Source organism: Pieris brassicae, chromosome 6, assembly GCF_905147105.1.
Source record: "Pieris brassicae chromosome 6, ilPieBrab1.1, whole genome shotgun sequence".
NCBI lineage: Eukaryota > Metazoa > Arthropoda > Insecta > Lepidoptera > Pieridae > Pieris > Pieris brassicae.
Window position 1 is genome coordinate 14,037,801 of NC_059670.1, and position 21,294 is coordinate 14,059,094.

The 21,294-nt window shown below is 32.3% G+C and overlaps 1 protein-coding gene across 1 annotated transcript in view; it reads left to right on the top strand.

Annotated features, from left to right (window-relative positions):
- The first annotated feature begins 4,221 nt into the window (after positions 1–4,221).
- The window catches only part of LOC123711430 (Down syndrome cell adhesion molecule-like protein Dscam2), a 59,488-nt gene continuing 42,415 nt past the window's right edge, over positions 4,222–21,294 (top strand). The window contains exons 1-6 of the mRNA XM_045664011.1: positions 4,222–4,275; positions 7,291–7,342; positions 14,816–14,871; positions 15,127–15,212; positions 15,674–15,765; positions 20,982–21,133. Coding sequence (XP_045519967.1) covers positions 4,227–4,275; positions 7,291–7,342; positions 14,816–14,871; positions 15,127–15,212; positions 15,674–15,765; positions 20,982–21,133 — 487 coding nt within the window. The 5' untranslated portion in view covers positions 4,222–4,226. The remainder of the gene's footprint in view (positions 4,276–7,290; positions 7,343–14,815; positions 14,872–15,126; positions 15,213–15,673; positions 15,766–20,981; positions 21,134–21,294) is intronic.

Consider the following 21,294-nt stretch of genomic DNA (forward strand, 5'->3'; position numbering starts at 1 on the left):
AGAATTGAAGCTTTCATAATAATTATTATCTGACGTTATCAAAGATCACTTAGCGATCGACATACGCTACACAACACTAATGCTAAAGGTAAGTAATCTCTCTAGGAAATGACAGTAGCAGGTGTGCTCCGTTGGCAACTGCTAATAGCTTTTAGACAGCGGCTAAGTGAAGTCCTCTTCTATCGATGAAAATGTTTACGTATAAGCTTTTGTAACGAACGTTGATAGTCTTCTTAACTAAGACTTAACGTTAATACCATTAAAATATTAGTTGGTAATTTCATAAATTAAACAAAACCATTTTTAAAGGATCTTTTCTTTAAGGATCTTGTTGGAGGAGGATTCTTGTTCTACTAATTATATAATATATATATATATATGCCTTATATGTATAGATAGATAGACCTACCAATTGGATATTCTTTTTTATTTAATTAAGAATGCAATCAGTACTAATATGATTATTATTATCAAAGTATATTTTGTGACCATACATTCATATTAATTGTATGGTAAATATACGTACATACTATTGAGGAATAGAAAGGAGCTTGTCGGGTGTCACTCCAAAAGATACCGTAAGAGCAAACAAAGTCAGAAAAATTACAAATGTGGATGATTTACTACCTAGGTAACATTGAAAATGTTTAGAAAATGAAAAACGGCTTAATGTAGAAAGTTGCCAATACTTTTATTGTTTTTCGAAGTAATCTTTTCTCTACACATCGTCGCATTGAATGAAATGAAATGAAACCACTGAGAAAAGCGTAGGGCCCATTCTTCCTTAAGGGTCTCTTCTATGGGGCATCTTCAGGGCTAGTAAAGTGAATACCTCGAAGCCAGCTATAGGGCTCCAGGGTAGGACTGTATGGCGGATCACCCGTTATCTCGACACCTGCCATAGTCAAATATTAACCAGTCCATACGCAGTTGTTTCTGGTCGTCGGTTAAAGTATGGGGAATCCATCTGGTACAAAGCTTCCTGAAGCCTGAATGTTCGTGTAATATTTTTTGAACTTGACTAGGCTTGACGGTATCTGCTGATAGGTCACTATCTTATCTACCTCTACCATGCGTCGCACAGTACTGATGTTATCTTCAGTAGTCGCTGTAAAAGGACGTCCCTCACGCGGATCATCATTGAGATTGCTACGTCGTCGTATGTTAAACTCGTTAAACCAATTGTAAATAGTGACACAAGATGGGGCTTCATTAAGAAATGCTAATCGCAGCCTATCATAGCTTTGCTTTTGAGTAAGCCCACAACGAAGGTCATAATAAATCATTGAACAAAAATTTTCTCCCGTTAGATTCATTTTCACGTGTGACAATAGTTTTAGATTTGCCGCCAATTCACAAAAACAAATGACAAATGAAAGCAATATACTACATTATGTTACCATAAAGTTCTAAAATTGAAATTCGAAAAAAGTTTTCATTAGCAATGTTTCTAACTGGCCCGTTCTAAACATTTTCAGTGTTACCCACGTATATTAATGCCATTTGACACATTATTATGTACACATTACACACAAATATACATTATATTGTCACAATTTTGCATTAGCCTAATTAATATTTAATGTAACTTTAAATAAACACTCATGGATGAATTAAAGTCACATCAAAGGTTAATTCAATAATTTATTAAAATGAAACGTACGTGCTGCGAGCCTGTTTTAATTATGCATCAAAGCTTCAATTACTATCAGATTTGTTTATTCAAGGAAATTAATTTAATATTCGTATAAATATTATAGGTTTATTTTAAATTATTAGGCGTACTAGGGTGCATAGGTTTGGACTATCTGTTTGTATTCCGGGACACAGTAGGAGATGGAAACAGATTTAACCCTCGTGTATGCGAGGATTGTGGGCCAGTACATATACAGTTTCATACACTAATATATTTAATTTTACAATTGAATTTGTAAATGCCATCGAGTGTAAAAATCTATTTCAAATATAAAAGAAAATATAATTGATTTCGAGCAAAAACTAAAGATGGAAACTTCTCCGTAGAATTGATCGTACAATGAATATTATATTCTTCGAGGAATGACATTGTAATGTTTTTATTTTAATTTATTTTAGATTATGCATTTCTATGAATTAAATAATCAAAATGATATGTGTTTGTGTTAAAGAAAAGGTTTTGTATGATTTTTTTCAATAAAAGGTTTAATATCATTTATCATGGTATAGAGGTCGAAGAAAAAAAATTAAAAATGTTATCTATTGACAAATGGAGAAAAGAGATATTGAGAAACGGAGGCTTGCAGATGCGGCCTTTAGAGGTACGGAAGTGAAATTACCCGTGCCACTACACAGAAATGCACCAGCAGGTTGTCTGTCCATATTAAATTATTCTATCCTTATAATTATTTTATAAACATCGATAAAATCCCATCCCTAGCCGTTCGGAGATGACATACAGTAATGGGCGACTTGGTGCGCCATCTGGTACACAAAATTAGCCACTGCGGTCTAGAACACACTGTCCCGACATATTGCAGTACTCAGCTTAATTACACGGCATTTTAACTGGGAACAGATTTGATAATTGATGTATTTATCGCTTAAAATTTTATGTCTAATGTTTTTACCTTAATGAACTTGTTCACATTAAACCTTGCTTCATACTAACATACATTTTAATAGCTTGAAATGTGTTCAATTAAGTTTATACCACAATATTATTTTCGCTTTTGCACAGCTTATCAGCATGTTAGTACTGTGAAGAAATGCTGCCGGAATTTAGAGTATGTAGGTGCTACAGCCATGATTACTGTGATTTTTTTAATCGTTATTAGGTTCTTTTTTTAAGTTCTTCCATCTCCTTTTATTAAAGTTTCAGAACCTTAAATATCCGACAAAAATACGACTAGTCAATTACTAAATAAGTCTCAAAAACAAATCTATTGAAAATACAGTAAGCCTTATATTATTCAAAGGTAAAACACATCAACACATTTAATCTCATTAAAAAAGATCTTCTCTGTAGGCCAATATTTTTCTTTATTCATTAGAAGGTAAAAGAACTTCAACCGTCCTAAGCAAGCAATTTCTATAATCATAACGTCTCAAAGAAAATTTTATTATGAATCCAGTAACAAGAGAATTTTCTTATTCAAACGTTACAAAAATCCTCAACACACTTAAACCAAGGTACGCTTAACAAAATTATAAAAACTCGAAACGTCTGCCTCTCAGAGATTTGCATAAATTTTCCTAAACAAGTAAATTGTAGCATAAAGGAAGCGTCGTTACTCTAAATATTTAGACAAGATGTCTAAAACGGGAACTCTGAAATATTTCGAGCGGGGGCTATAAAGATGATCTTCTCAAATGCTTGAAGCTCTCGCGTATTAAGGGGCGAGTGAAATCTGTACGAATATATTACTGTTGAAACTCGATACAAACTCACTTTTTTGCTTATATGATTACCGTAGATGTGTATTTTCATAAGTGTTGGCCTACAGATTTAGATTGCGAATCACTCGTCTGAGGTCGTAGGCTTGAGCTCCGGCTGTCCTCTAATAGACGATAAAGAGACTGATAATCTACTTGCCCATTAGAAAACATATGATGACGAAACAGATACAGAAATATGCCAAAACCTGATTTTTTAATTCGAAGGTTGAAACATTATTTGAACTAACTTCTAAAAGTATTTATTAAATTTATTGTAAATAAAAGAAACTCATATTTATTTACGTTATAAATCTAATATGTAAGTTACAAACACAGATTGAATCATTCTTTTTTTATTATAACAGCGCACGTCTTGGCACATAATTCCGTAGCGCTCGTAGCACTTGTGTAGCGATGCGATTAAAAATAACTAAGAAATGTGGTCGTGCAGTAAAATGATAATACTTTTCTAAGGCTTAGTATATGTTAATAAAATTTCACATGTTGATTAAAATTCTATGGCGTTAAAACCTACTCAGTGTTATATCAGTATTTAGAATTTAGCAGTATCTCGACGAGGTCCGAGATAATCTATCTATGTTGGTAGTAGGGGATTTAAAACATCCCCTTTCTCAGTATGAACCGCGACGTCATAGGGCCCGCACGCGATGTGCACCTTAAAGAGCGGGAAGTCGCGATAAATTTTACGCAACTTTCGAATTTGAAAATGGAACCTTGGAAATTTTAATTCCTTTTTCGAAATTGTAATTTGTGTTTTGTTTTTGGTGTGCGGTTCGATGTATAGTTTCAAAATGGATGGAACTATATGGACGTTATTGTTATTATTAGTGAAAATAAGCGGTAAGTGTTTATTTAAATAAATTTTAATATACACATCTTTCCTATGTTCTATTACTATGAATATTAATTAGTACTACTATTAATAAATAATGTTTTGTCTTTTATTAAATTAAATAAATAAATTTACATGTCACATCAGGTAGTGCGATAAACAAATTGTTTAAGTCACCAAGTATACTAACCTCTGAAGCAGTAACTTAAACTGTAGACGTCAGTCACAATATATATACAGATATATAAAAACATATTTTTGAAAAATAATGGTATTAGAGGAAGGTTTCCAAGATATTTTAATGAAAACTGAATGAATAAACCAACCTATGCTTAAAATAACATCGTCTTTTTCATACATTTTCTAACAGACCTTAAGTAAATTACATTTTCATGAGGGAAAATTTAAATTTTTCATAATTTATGAAAATGAGAAATGTCTTTAGCGAATATCTTAGCAGGTGCCTATTCTATATTACTACCAAAATAGAACCGGAGGGCGGTTAATTAATTGATCAATTGATCTTTTAAAAGTATCAGTTTTATTCTTGATAATCTTAATCTAACCTGTACATCACAATAAAAGTATGGCTAGACGCTAAAATTACTATTTTTTTGCACTCCTTGCCAACCTTATATAATTTAATGCATTTTCTTTTTTTCTAACAGTGGTTGCCTGGAAGAGATCGCTCCAAAGCGATAAGGCCGCCAGTTTCCCCTTCTTTCATTTAACTATGTTCAATTTTATATTATAATGAAACGAAGTGGTAATGAATAAATAAATACATTTAAAAATAAACTGTATTTGGGACCTCTAATGCTGCCAGCTAAACAAATTATGAAAATTGGTTTTTGCATGATAAAAAAGCGATATACAAAAATCCACAATAGTATGTTAATCCCGTGAGTACGGTAGCTCATTTCTCAAGAGCCCAGCTATCTGGGTTGCATCTTACCTATTGAAGATTTTTAACCGAAAACTTAAGATGAAAAGGTTTGTTAAGAAAACTGTCTTCAAAGGCTTAAATGTATTATTATGTCTTTGTTAACGTAATGAATTTGTATTATCCACGTTGAATATCATGTTTTCAGGTTTCTATATAAAAACTAAATAAGTTAAATAAAACTGCTTTGTTATTAGTATCTAAGAATATTTCTTCGAAAACAAATGTTTATATTTTATGTGGTGTTAATTAAGTCTTATTTATTCCAGATCTTTTTATGTTTTAATAGCGTTGAAAAGTTATGTTAATTTATGGGAAACAACTAAAAACAGAATATATTTATTGATATATTTTGACACACACAAAAGCGAAAACTTTTAACAGTTAGACAACTATACGTAATAGAAATGTGCAGACTTTTTGGGCACAAATACCGACCACACCACACAATACAAACCCAAAACGCATTTTCTTCTTCAGCGGCCCTTTTATTTTTAACTACACTCTTAAAAACAAAATTTTCACTAAGAATTCAAAATTGTATACATTCTTAAACAACATCACCTAAACCTCTCTATGCTAAAACGGAAAATATTTTTACCGTGCAATAGTTTAGTTATAAAATGTAACTGTAATGTAGAAATTTTTATGACAAGTACCGGTAACATTTCAAATTGAAGAGACTAACTGCCATGACACAGGTTATCCTAGTGTAAGGGCTTGTATACTTTCTTTTTCTATGTATAATTAAGTTTTTGTTTCTTCAGTTTATTTAAGGGTTTAAATATACATATAGTTGTAAAATATAAATTACCAAAGTCGCAACCAAAACATGTCGTAATCCATCTTGACTGTACGCACAAGTGTTACAAAGAGCACTAGAGTTGTGCAAAACAGACGACAATATAACTCTAGGAGGGCGCTAGGTGTAACTTTGCGTAATTGTCAAAGTTTTAACGACCTGTACACTTTGTGCGACTTTTGTCGAGGTTCTTCGGTGAATTGAATTGCATATATTCTAGATGCATATATATATATTGCATTATAGTCTAGATGCACACAACAACAGTATATTGTTCATATTATAACAAATGGATTTTAAAGTAATAAGTATGTTTTTAGGTTCAACTAATCCATTCTCCAACTACCTTAAGATCATCACAAAACAGTCAACTATCGTTTACTTAGATACTTTGGTCATATTGCCGTATATTGGATCTTAATAAAGATAATCGAATGGTCTAAGTGATGACAGAAGTTGGGGTTGATCGCCTACACGTTGGCCTGACAAAATTAAGACAATTATGGGTCTCAAAATCCTTAATCCCTGCTAGAATAGGATAGAGGAGGAAGTCGACGTATCGGTTAGGGCATTTTAAGAGAGGCGACCATTCGTATTATATTCGACTACGTAGAATATCTTTATAATTTGTTAAGTAACTATTTTGTTATAAGACATTTTTTTTCTTAAAGCTTAATTTAATTTGAAATATAATACAAAGAATCAAATGCAATTTACGACCTATCCAAGTAAAATTTAAAGTAAGTGGTAAGTAAATGTACATGTGCCTGTGTATGCGTAAGTGTGAGTGTCTGTGACTATACATTTATTATTTCTATAATTTTTATAAGATGGCCGGCCTTTATTAAAATGTAATCATTATTATTTGTATTGATTTAAAAAAATCTTGACGATAACCAAATAATGGGAACTATGTCTTGATCTTCGTCTAAGTATAGAATCTTCTTTGTCTTGATTTTTGTTGGGTACAGCCGCAGCAGTACCTTCCTGCCGTCACACAGTTTTTAAATCATCACCGGAGGACCGTCGTCATCTTGTAATGTCGGCTACAGTATTGTAAAACTAAGCAACAAAACTAATGAAATAAATAATCACAGAAAGCAAAATGTGATAACGTAGTTTTGGGCAATCTATGTGTCCATCGGGTCCAGCTGAATCTTGTACAGTTTTTATTTTTATTTTTTGCGACTTATGTGGAAGATAGTAACTTTATAACAGTTGCAAAATAAATTTGGGAATGATGAAGCGGCTGATTTTAATAAATAATATTTGTTTCAGGTATAACATCACACAATAGGTACGATGAAGTGATGAATCCGGTCTCTGTGAGGTAAGAATATTTTCTACCAAATTTAATTATTTTTAATTTAATAAAACATTTTATTTAATTAACGCGTTTATTTCTTATAAGTCATAACCAGATTCATATTAACATTAACTTCATAGTACTGCAAAAATATTAAGTGGAATGGAATCTAGATAAATAGACTTCTCCTGTATCGAAGAGGAGTGACTCGGTCCCAGAGGGTGAGATGCTAGACAGTGAGGCCATTAAAAATATTAGTACTCTGTGTGTACCAACATTATGTCTTAGAAATATGTCTGACGTTTATCGGGATATTAATTACACGGTTACTCTTAAAGTTCCAAACTTGTTTTTTAGTTCAAAAGTAAAATAGAAAACTCAAGGAAGTATAAAATAACTTGATATTATAAAAGGTTAAAAAAAACTATTACTAAAGTTATGGAAGAGCAAAAACTAGGTTAAATGCTGCTAAAAGTTAATGAGTAAAAAGCAAAACCCTTTTTATATTCGTAATAATTAAATCATGGATATACATATGTTACTACATTGTCATAATTAGTTGTATATGTATGTTATTTTTGTATTCTGAGACCACTCCAGAATGGTCTATAGTCAAGGCCAGGTCATTTTGGTAATCACATGGTTTCGCAATCGGCTTTTAAAAACATTTTATTTTTAAAATTGACTCTATATACAAACACACAATTTAACATCACGTTCCAGCCTAACTGAAGTTTACTAAGTAATTTATAACTTACCTAACTAACTAAAAAAACATCTTAGTTTAAAAAACAAGTTGTATAGGTTCTGCAAAGGTTAAATTTACGATTAATCAAAGCTTATATCGCTTGACCTTAAAACGTATTAATTTAAAATAGCAACAAATAGTTGTATTTTTCATAAAACTTTAACATTATTTTAATATAATTATATCAATGTCCGCAAAAACAAAATCACCCACAGTAGCGGTGTCAAATACTAAACAAGTGGCATGATTGTAATTATGTCACTAAGTGAAAGAAGTTTAGGAATTTGATAATGTCTTGTAAAACATTAATAAATAGCAATGAGGTCGCAATTTTTGTTCCTAAAAAGCGGCGAATAATGTTTCGTAAAACTTGAAGGTTAAAAAAACATTTATTATAGTTTTCCGTATAAAATAATTATTAATGCAGGTTATAGATGTATGATTTATTAGTGTATTTTATTAATTGCGTATTGTCTATTGTGAACTGTATTAAAAAAAATACCATAATAAAACTGTTTATATTAAAAAATGATCGTCTTTTTTAAATATTAAGTTGTAGTTAGATTAATGTTTTATTTCAGGTTTTTTATCTATTAATTTACTTATGTTTTCTTCTTTTTCTATATTTTGTTCAATAATGTAATCTGTTTTGGCTTTGTTTATCTTAGTGTTTTCGTTTATACTATGGATAGCTGTAAGATTACTTATAAATAAATCCATAACATTTCATAACAGCGGTATTCAAATGGATGTAAAACGTTCGTTAATCGCATTAAGTAATAAAATAACGCCTACAATTTCGTGAAATAAATTAAGCACCCAAAAGGTTAACCTCATGTAATTAAGCTTAAATAATTATAACGAGGGAAAGGTAATAAAGCAGTTCTCTTGTATCTTGTTGAATCCAATGTAGATTAGGAACCTTTTCAAAATCTAACAAATTAAAGCTGTTTACTTATGAACATACTTTAAACTTATCAGTAAAATTTTAAATGTAAAGAATCGATATTATATAAAAGCGGTCGTTTAAGTATTACGTGAGCACTATAAGGGGGAGGGGTTTCTGATTTTTTTATTTGGTAATTACGTACCAGTAATTATTTACTTTTTTACACATATTACCCACACATTATCTACGCTTGCAAACGAAATGCATTCCTACAAAAAATTAATACGTTTATGTACTATTTTGAGAGCTTTGCTTACTATTGCTGACAAGAGGAGGGGAGGATAAATTGCAGTAAATCTGCTTACGTAATACTTGAACGGCCCCAAAGCAGTGATGTTAAAAAGATTATCTCCTGGGTGAAGGAGTCGCAGCAGCTCGCATTAATGGCGTTCATTAATTATTTCATATTATTCTTTAAATTCTGTTTGTAAAACATTAGTCTTTTTGTGTGTGATGTACAGTGAGTTATTCTGATATAAGATAGCCTATTATACTACTCCAAATTGTATGCTCTGGTCAGGTACAGCTTATGGAAGCACTCTATATCATCTAAGTGGAGCTTGCAAACTCAGTTAAGAAGAGGAACACGTGAATACTTACACTTAAAAAAAATCCTCTATAACCCACCACACAATGACGTTATCGTTACGCTTGGTCAGACAGAGTGAAGTCTTTAAGGTGGTTATATTTTTAACATTAACTTAAGGTAGTTAAAATATTGAATTTGGTCATGAGCTGTTATTAAATGTGATTTACATGGTAACAAATACAATTTTACTCAATGACAACTTATAGTTAGACAGCAACCATCTTGATCAGTTCACAGACAGAAAAAAATATTTTACAAGCAATTTTGAAGGTTAAAAATAAATTATTACTCTTCATTATTTAATTAGAAAACTTTGACTAACTCTCGAGAGAAACAGCATAATTAACATCCTACGCAAACGTTCATTCAAGTGAGTAAAATGTATCTAAGTTTGTAGTGAAGTTCTTTGTTTACTTTCGCCAACTTAGGCGTAAAGTTTTGCTTACTTTATAGCAATATAAAGACGCGGTGACAAGATATTGACGAAAATAGTAATGAGTTATTTTGTAGGAAAGGTTTCCTTGTGACCCATATAATAGCAGATATAATACACGAACCACTACTCTTCTAAGAGATAATTTGGTATTAGTATACACGATCTAACTTAATAAAATTGTACTATGCAATATTGTGTTGGAGTTCTTCCTTATTGTGGAGAATGAGGACTAGGTTTCGTTGTGTAACCCATACAACAGCAGATGTTTCACGAACCATTATTCTTTATGGGCAAGTTTATTTCTGAAAATCTAATCCATGATTGCCATTGTTATCATTAGGTATTATAAACACGATCTAATTTAGTAAAACTGTACTACCTATTCCCTATTGTCCTTTGTTTTTGCTAACATTGTTTAAATAATTGTTGTAGATTTTTCTGCTAGTTTATAGTTTTATGATCCGTAAAGCTAAAACTGCGGTTAGCTATACTCGTAAACATTAGGTGAACTGTTCGCCAGAAAATCGCCATATTTGGCCGATTTTCCGCAGGCAACGTAACAAGCAATAAATAGGCTACAGCATTGATTCAATAAATTACACTCGAACGGAATCGAATCTACACCAGTTGGCAGCCGTGCCAAGAACACTGCCAAATTACGTCAGTGGTACAATATGCTTATCGGTCGTTTTTTTAGAGATTTTTATAAGTGCTATAAATCCATTCAATTGTTTTAACTGATATAATCTTGAGTATAAAAAATAATAGGTGTCGCCAGACCCCTAAAAGCAATGTTAGCCGTTGGTTCTCAACATTGAGGTCGTGCATTCCATCATATCTTTTTTCTATTTGCGTAATTTATTGCGATGAATGTACCAGACCCCAGTGATTAAATAAGAGTAGAATCACTTTGGTTCGTTTCCCTTAAACTTATAGAATTACATATATATACATACAGGGTTGTAAAAAGTCGTGGTTCAAACGCAACTATGATGCGGTCAGCTTGAAAAAAAGCGTTTTTTCGTCCTAGAAAGATATTAGAGCCATTTATGGCCATGTGTAATTCCTTTTCAGAATCCCTATTAAGTGCTACAAAACTTGTAATACTGGGTCACTTTAAAGAGCTTTTTTTACAGAGTTTTTTAAGCCATAAACAGAAGCTTGATATTGAGGATTGCATTCTAAATTGTTGTGTTGTTTGATTTAGAAAACTTTTGAACTAAGTAGCTGGAATAGGATACCAGGGTAATAATACCTTTAGTATACGTGAAACAGGTGGAGCACTACATTTATCTTCCGCATGAGTCTATGAGGGTTGTTTATTGTAGCCATAAACCCTAAGGCAACTATTGTACCCATACTACTTTCTGCATTCAAATTATATTATATTTACCTTTTCATACTTATTACACGAGTAGGTAAAAATTTGTTATACAGTGATACCCGACTTCAGGGTCATGAACAACCCCTCCCTTCCCCCTGTGCCCCTTCTGAGATCGGATTTTGGGTAAACAAAACAAAATCGTAAGTAAAGGGTAAGTTCACGTACAAATTCGGCCCCACATGGAGTACTGTTCTCACCTATGAGCGGGAGCTCCCCAGTACCAGCCCCATGTTGTACTTTAAGTTCAGGGGTTCCGCAAAAACCTACATTTCTTATGGATTTAGATATTTCTTTTAATACGTTTTTGGACTTTTATTATGTTTAGACATTTGTTTTACTAGATTTTTCAGACCCAATTTTCAATCATTTATTTATGATTTAGTCATTTTTTTAAATACGATTTTGAGATACATTTTCGAATCTGATGCACGGTATTTTTCGTTACTGAATTGGACGCGTTTACCGTTGAGATAATAAATAATCATTAAATTGGCCAAAAATGGGACAAAATTCACGAATACAATGAACAAACACTGAAATCAGTTTGTTTATCTAGAAGGGTATATGAAGTTTGTTTATCGGCCCTATAAAATCGGATGAGGTGTTCGGGGATTAGGGTTGCCAAAAAACAAAACAGTTACAGTTTTCGGTTTTGAACTTGTTGATCCGATAACTTCATGAAATCAACTTTGTAGTAAGAAATTGAGGTATAATGAATTAATATTTGAACTTTACAAGAGACAAATTATAGCTCTTAAAATATGGTATTGATATATTTACAAGAGTTTTCACAAATCTGCGTTCGCGTTTAGAGGGCCGTCATTTACATGATGTTATTTTATAAAAATAAACTACATTATATTGATTAGGTAAATCATCCTTTATTTTATTTCAACTATATCTTTTGTATTAATTTTTATAGCCGATACTTAATAAATGTACATTCTATTGCGCCACCCTTATATTGCAATAACAACCCTGACTCAACCCTTACCATGTATCACTTCGACTTTAAGCCTTTTGACAAAACTAATTTGGTGTTCGTATACGATAATGAGGTAAAATTCTATCTATTGGCCTAGTGGCTTCAACTCTCACCCCTGGGTTCATATAGAAAATGGGTCGTGTGTGAGGATGCTGATCAACTACTTGCCTGTTAGATTGACAAATGTTTAAAAAATTAATCTGGGCCCAGAAAAATAATGTTGTACCGACATTGTTTTATTTATTTTTTAAAGTTCGATGAGGTCATATCCAACGATGTGTATTGCGCCACGTAAACCACTTCTGTAAATATTTTAAAGAAGCTGTGTGAAACAGTCAGAAGAATCACCTGACGTTAACCCATAACGTCATAACTTTTAACTCATGAACACTAGCAATGAAAATGGACTCGAAACCTTTTGACTTTTGACATTTTTGATTGACTACGTATAGATATTATACTTTGTTGACGTTATACTTCTTTTGGTCTTCTGTCCGCCTATCGCGACCATCAGTGATGTTAGACTTCTGTGAGTTATCATTATTTTAAAATTAATATTTAGATTGACTTCTGAATTTTTCGTACAAAAAAAGATTATACAAATTCACGGGTAAATTATTTGTCGAGTCGAATACGAATTGAGAGAACACCTAATAAATTCTTACATTTATATTTATAAGTTTCTCTCCATTCAACTTCAAAGGCGCCTTTAACTTCAATCAACTCGAGATAAACACATGCTTCATTGAATATTTGATAGACCCTCGAAATTATTGGATCTATTGATGTTTCATTTTGTACATAATATGTTTTTTTTATATATTCCGTGTATTTTTCCTGATCTTGGAAAATTATACCATATAAAATTTCAGCCTTTTGAATGAATATTTATTAATAATAATGCTGATCTTTTCAATCACTGCTTTATTCTTTAGTCAAATCGACTTATGACACTTGTGTTTATTTAAATTTTATATTTAAAATAAAAATTAAATTTAAAAAAAAATGTGGTTCTATTGTTGTGTATCACAAATGTCTTCGAGAAACCGGGGAGAAATTATAAAAAACTAAGATTTAGTTGATTACAACGTACTCTTTTTTCATGTCGATTAAAATATATAGCATGATGATGCTTTTAAGAATGGTTCAAACAGTCTACAAGCAAAGGCGTCAGACATATTTCCAAATGGTTTTATTCGACCTGTGTGTGTGAGTGAAAAAATTTACCCCCATATTGACAGATCTAAAATTTGGTACACACCTTTAGTTCTGATGACAAAGAATTTTAATAAATTCAGTGTAATTGTAAATCCAAGGTGGCCACCGCAACAAAATGGCGAATTATATCACTACTTCCTCAATATAATAATAATATACGTTTCAAATGAAAGAGCTTGATTAGCAAAATAGAGTTATCTGTGAAAATAAAATGAATATCCAATATGGCCACCAACAAAATAGCCGGTAATTTTTTTTCTTTCTGGGTATGGGTATCAAATGGAAGTAATAGTATAGTGTAATTAAACCTCCTTTGATAAATTTAATATCTAAGTAACTTTAGGAGTTATTTTGGAGTTTCAGAAAATATTAGTAATAATGATCTGTGTGATGTGTCTCATGACACTGAAGAAATTAAAAAAAATAAGAATGATGTTACAAAATTAAAAACTTAAAAATAAGTATTTTTTAATTAAATGGTTCTGTAGAAAATAATAAGAAACAGAAAATGTATATAAGGGAGTTAAACTCAAATGTGTTGCAGAAATATTTATGTTAAGAAACAACGTTTATAGTTTGTTTCACTTGAAAATCCATTTATCCTATTTCTTTTATAATCAATCCAAAATTTATTCACAACAAACACTTCGTATTCAAATTAAAAATGACTGACACATACATACATAGACAAACAAAACTAGCGTCTTTTCCACAGACTAACAAACAAACCTAAATGAACATCTGTAAAACAAAATAGATAATTAATAATCTTATTAAGGAAACATAATTATTTCTTTACATATACTAAAAGGTTTAAAAACTTAGGGTAGTTTCTAGACACCAGTTATCACACCACTCTCAATCAATGAAGAACATTGATCAGACAAAAAATAACAGTCCATCGAATTGTTTAGTTAAAAAATTCTCCAGATTATAGTGACTTACAACGACTAATAACTTACCGGTGGATCCCGACGTTTATTTAGGAACGCTCTTTTCTTGATGGGCCCTATGTAATATAGGTTCGGAAATGCTCTATTGCCAGCTGCTTCCCAAGAGGTTGCACTTTAGCGCTTTATAGTCTAATTTAAGTAAATATTTTTAAATTTAAAGCTTAAAATAAATACACAAAGCGGGTGTCGATTACGTTTTCATTAAAAATAATTGACGCTCGCGGGTTTGTTGCAGATCAATAAGTTTTCCAGTGAAGTACAAGAGAAATTTGCCACCGGATAGTATGGACGGTGAGTTTATTTTTACGTTTTCTATACACGTTATAATTTTGAGTAAAATAATATCATGGAATAATTTCTGTCATTGAATAAATGTTGAGCATAAAATAACAGAACTATAAAAAAGTATTTCGTATAGTCTACAACCTCAGTTAGCAGGCTAATTTTCTGAGTGAAAATAGAATGAATAAATAGCCTAATATGACAGTTGAAGTTGAGGTACTATACATTTCCTATACACATATAAACTTTAACTATTTGTTTCAGACCCATTTAATGTGTTCAGATTTAGAAGAAGCTTAGCGATGATGTCACAACATTTTAGCGAAACAACTATCATGCCGGGCGTTGATGTAAGAATTATTTAAATTCGCTATTAATTAAGACATTATTTCTGCGGATATGTTTCGAAGTCAATTTATTGAAAAACAACTATCGTAATTTTATGGTTTGTTATGAATAGAACTAAAATTTGTTTCTGATTTGGCTTTTTCTATGTGACGCTTGGTAAGTATGTAAATCAAAACAAAAGAACGTTTGAATTATGGAGATTTTATGAAAAATGAAAAAACTAGCATATTCGTATTGACGTATATGAATACTTACCGAAACTATCGTAGGTCGGGCTAAAGTCCCTGTTAAGAACTGTTACTCCGATTTATACAAGTAGTATACATTAAAATATGCGGAAGACAGACAGGTATCTGTAAACTTTTACTTGTGTTGATGTGTGTCCACTTCCGGTTTACTGTTATCATATTTATATCTAATATCTGCTTTATAAAAATAAATATATATTCCTAAATTATTTTAGGTAAATTTGCAATGTGTTGTAAGTGGCACTCATCCAGGAAGATTTGTATGGGAGAGGGACGGTATTGTTATATCCTCTAATACGGATTCAAGGTTAGTTTTACAATATGCCACCATATGGATTAGCATTTTAGTCGGTTTAAAAATATTCATACAATACAAGGGAAACCCAACTATTCCAGATTCCTCGATCGCAAACTATTCACGCAACTCAGATTATAACACAAATTACCAGCAAATAGATATATTTAATGTGACTAAAAAATGCTTAAAAAATATTCAAAAATCTCTATCTTTTATTAATAATGGCTTTATTATTCTTCCTTTATATTAAATATTTATTATAATCTATATATATATATAAAAGAAAATCGTGTTTGTTACAACACTTATAACTCGAGAACGGCTGGACCGATTGCCATGGTTTTTGATTTGTTGGATTTGTTTCCGTCCCGAATAGCAGAATGAAAAAAAACAATGAAAAATCGATATGTGTAATGAATACTTAATCATTTTAATAGATGCTGATTTGTTTATTACATGTCAAACATTTGTTGTCCAATCCTGTCAAATAGTGTAACAAATATTTTTTTTTTGGAGCTTATGGCCTGGTTGCTGAGACCTTTAAGCCACAACTTAATTTTTTTCTGAAGACGTTGTGCGTTCAGAAATTTATTTTTTGTAAAATGTCTACAAAGTTCAGGTACTGTTAGATTTGTTTGTTTTAGACATAAATTTTCGAAAATTATTTATTAATTATTTAATTTTTAATTCCCGAAAATAATACCTAAGATTTATTCTACAGTAAAAACATTAAATCATCGGAAAGGAACGGAATTTAGGGAATAAAAAATCAGTTGGTAAAGGTTATAAGATTAAGGAAAAAAATCTACAGGTTAACAAAAGTGTAAATGTCTTTTTATAAGTTGTCTATGATTTTTCTTGATAAGCTATTCATACGTAGTGGTTATATACTCTTTGAGCTATTGTCTATGTCTCGAAAGTTCAGGCACTGTTATTATATTATATTAGGTAGCCCGCGTTATTTGCATGAATATGCGCAAGATGCAATGACATATGTTCGTCATTATGGTCGGCCAGATCTATTCATTACATTTACATGTAATCCGAAATGGATAGAAATTATTCAATTGCTGCTTCCCGGACAAATATCAAGTGATCGACAAGACATCACCGCACATGTTTTCAGGCAAAAAATTTGGTCACTAATGAATTACATTGTTAAGCAACACGTCTTTGGGAATACTCGATGCTGGATGTATTCAATCGAATGGCAAAAACGAGGCCTACCGCATGCTCACATTCTGATTTGGTTAGTCGAAAGAATTCGGCCAGATCAAATAGATGACATCATATGTGCGGAGATTCCTGCTCCTAAAACCGATCAAGACCTACATGATGTTGTAGTCACGAATATGATTCATGGACCGTGTGGCACTATCAACCGACAATCACCGTGCATGGTCGACGGCAAGTGTTCCAAACGATATCCACGAAAATTGACGGCAGAGACCATTACAGGCAACGATGGTTATCCATTGTATCGGCGTCGATCGCTCGATGATAATGGTAGAACTATCACAACTAGTTGACAACAGTTGGATTGTTCCATATTCGCCACTTCTATCCAAAACATTCAAAGCACATTGTAATGTTGAGTATTGCAATTCGGTCAAGTCAATTAAATACATTTGCAAATATGTCACGAAAGGGAGCATGGCAGTTTTGGTACATGCATGCAAACATGCAAACATGCAAACATGCAATACCAACGATGAAATCACGCGCTATCAAGTTGGTAGATATGTGAACTGCAATGAAGCAATTTGGCGTATATTTTCATTCCCTATTCACGAACGTCATCCCACTGTTTTACATTTGGGGGTGCATCTAGAGAACGGTCAAAGAGTATATTTCACAGCGTCGAACTCTGCTCAACGTGCCGACACACCTCCAGCGACAACACTGACCAGTTTCTTTGCGATTTGTCAAAGCGATCCGTTCGCACGAACTTTGCTTTACTCAGAAATGCCACGTTATTACACTTGAAACGCTACATTGAAGAAATTTCAATGTCGGAAGCAAGGCGATGCAGTTCCTGGTCATCCAGATATGCGTTCTACTGATGCTCTTGGTCGTATTTACACAGTTCATCCGAAGAATGATGAATGTTTCTATTTGCGGTTATTGCTGGTACATGTTCGAGGGCCAAAATCATTTGAATCACTACGAACTGTTAATGGTATCGTGTGCCCCACATTTCGTGCAGCTTGTCAAGAGCTAAATTTGCTTGAAAACGATACTCATTGGGCAAGACAATCGCTGAAGCAATTATTTCTGCATCTCCAAGTCAGATACACACATTATTTGCTATCATCATTTCAACATGCTTCCCATCGAACCCACGTGACCTGTGGAACAAATACAAAGATAACATGTCAGAAGATATTTTACATCGAATTCGCGTCAGCTCAAGAAATTCCGATCTTGAGGTGAATGAGGAGATCCATAACCAGACTTTGCTCTTGATCGAAGATATGTGTTCAAACGAATGTACCTCTGTTGAATCCTAAGCAGAGGGAAGTCTATGATACACTGATTAATGCAATTGGAAATGGCGGCTTATTTTTTTTGATGCCCCCGGTGGAACTGGGAAGACATTCCTCATGTCATTGATTTTGGCCACTGTACGTGCGAGATCCGAAATTGCGGTAGCAATTGCTTCTTCTGGAATAGCGGCCACATTGTTAGACGGATGCCGTACGGCTCACTCAGCGTTAAAATTGCCATTAAACCTTCAAACAACTACTGAACAACCAACATGTAACATTTTGAAACACTCCGCAATGGCCAAAGTTTTAGTAGCATCAAAAATCATCATATGGGACGAATGCACAATGGCGCACAAACGCGCATTGGAAGCACTAGACCGAACATTAAAAGATCTGCGCAATGACTCGAGATGTTTTGGTGGTGCAATGATTTTATTATCTGGCGATTTCCGCAAACACTACCAGTAATTCCAAGATCTACTGCTGCCGACGAAATAAACGCTTGCCTCAAAGCATCAAATCTGTGGCGACATGTAAAGAAACTTCAACTGTCTGTAAATATGAGAGTTGCATTGTTGAACGATCTATCTGCTGATGATTTCTGATGAAGAAGAAGCCACTAATTATCCAACTGAATTTTTAACCTCCTTGGATGTGCCTGGTTTACCACCGTTCAATTTAAAACTTAAAGTTGGCTCGGTAGTCATCATGCTTAGAAATTTAAACCAACCAAAACTGTGTAATGGAACGCGTTTGGTGATAAGAAAATTGATGAGCAATGTGATTCACGCGTCGATACTTAAAGGAAAATTTAAAGATGAGGAAGTTCTTATTCCAAGGATTCTGATGATCCCAATGGACATGCCCTTTGAGTTTAAACGAATTCAATTCCCGATTCGTCTTGCCTTCGCCATGACGATCAACAAATCCTTGACTATTTTTGGCCTCAATCTAGAAAATGCATGTTTTTCTCATGGTCAATTGTACGTGGCATGCTCACGTGTCGGCAAACCATCCGCTTTATTTGTTCTTGCGCCTGACCAAAAAACAAAAAATGTCGTTTACCACAAAGTGCTTGAATGAAAATTTTTGAGTTTTATTTTTTTCCCCAATCTGCACACCATAGTTTTCAATCATTTTTTTCTGACATGAGTTTGAAGTACTTAATTATTATTTTTTATTTTTATTCTCATTCATCATCATTCATCATAATAAAATACTTTTTTGTTTCTATCTATATAAATATATTATTTTGTATCATTGTTTTACGTTCATCAAAGCCGAAATTAGTTCAGCTAAAAAGTAACATGACATTCATTGACTGTTAGGCGGTGCGAAGTTCGCCGGGTCAGCTAGTGATCAATGAAACTTAGAACTTATAATCTAGAAATTAGTATGAATTTGTACTTTGTTATATTTTTTGTATAAATAGGTAAAACTGTGCTTTATGTTATGTTATGTTTGAATGTGTATTACGTTTTTGGCTTTTGTGTATAATGTAATTATTGGAATATTGTTTAATGAGTAGTTGTAGGAATACTTTAAAAAAAAAAAATCATAATAATTATCTATTTTAATTTCATTATTAATCTTAAGTTATTACGTATTTATAAATATTTTAATATTTGCCGTTGGGTTCAACATACACAAAAGATAATTAAAGATTTAGGCGCCTGTTAGATAGTACCAGTGATCCCAAAGCCGGTGCATTCTTTGCTCAACGAATAAATATCGCAATACAGCGAGGAAATGCAGCTTTAAAGATAAACTGCCACAGGGACCAAACAATTTGTTTTAACTGTCTATTCATTAATTTTTAAATATTATTATAACTATGTTTGTAAAGACTACAATAATCTGTATGTGTGTCTTAGAAATAAATATCTTATTATATACTTACTTAATACCAAAATTGACGTTAAAATAAATAAATAAGAGGCAAATACAGGCGTGGTCTATTAAGAATTGGTATCTAATGACAGATCCATAAATATTTGAAGTATGTTATAGATTAATAAGTACATACATTAGTATAACGTTTTAGAATCATATATTAAAAATACGAGACGAGATTAAGATTCAAATTGGCGTCTTGTAGACAATATCAGTAAATCCGGAGTTGGTGCGTTCCTCAGCATATACTCCAGCGAGAAAATGTTTAAAGCGTTAAGGTTACTTTTATATACAACATAGGTTAACATTATTTATTTTAATATATCAATTATAGTCTAAATAGAATTATAAAAATAAAAAGCCTTAATTTGAGTACAATATAATCAGGATTAAAGGAAGTCCATATAACATCAGTACACGACCTCCGTCGTAGTAAAGGCCTCCGCTTTCACCCCAAATCCCTAAAATACCTAAAATGTATCAAATACCGTTATAAACATCAAATACACATATATAAAAGTACAAATTTCGCGCCGCTATATGTTTACTTTAAGTCATTAAAATATGTATTTTTCCTAACTCTTTCGCATACATTATTCCTTACTCGATTTCGTCATTGCCTGTCATCAATATACCTATATATGTCACTGATATTCCCAGACGGCACCCCCTTGTTCAAAAAAACAAAATTAGTAATTGCACTATTTTAATTGAAGTGCCCTTTCGTCTCTGTTTGTGAAATTGTGTTTACGCTGTTATAAAAAGAGATAGTCGTATAGTAAAAACACTGTGATCAGACTTATGCTTTCATGACCCATTATATTCTATTTCAAATATTTTTAGATACGTCATCGGTCAGACATTATCACTGGACGGTGGAGTTGTCACACAACTGAACATATCCCATATACGGGTTGATGATGGAGGAAGATATGCCTGTGTAGCTCATCATGGTGACAGCATCATCAGCCACGAAGACAGGATCAATGTTTATGGTATGTTTATCTTAATTTCTAGCAAGAAGAGCCACCAAAAATGTTATAACCTACGTCAAGGTTGATTTCTAGAATCAATGATTTATATGAAATTCATCAATGTTATTTATTTATATATATTTGTATTTCTATCAAAATCTCAACAAACCGTGAAAGTGAGT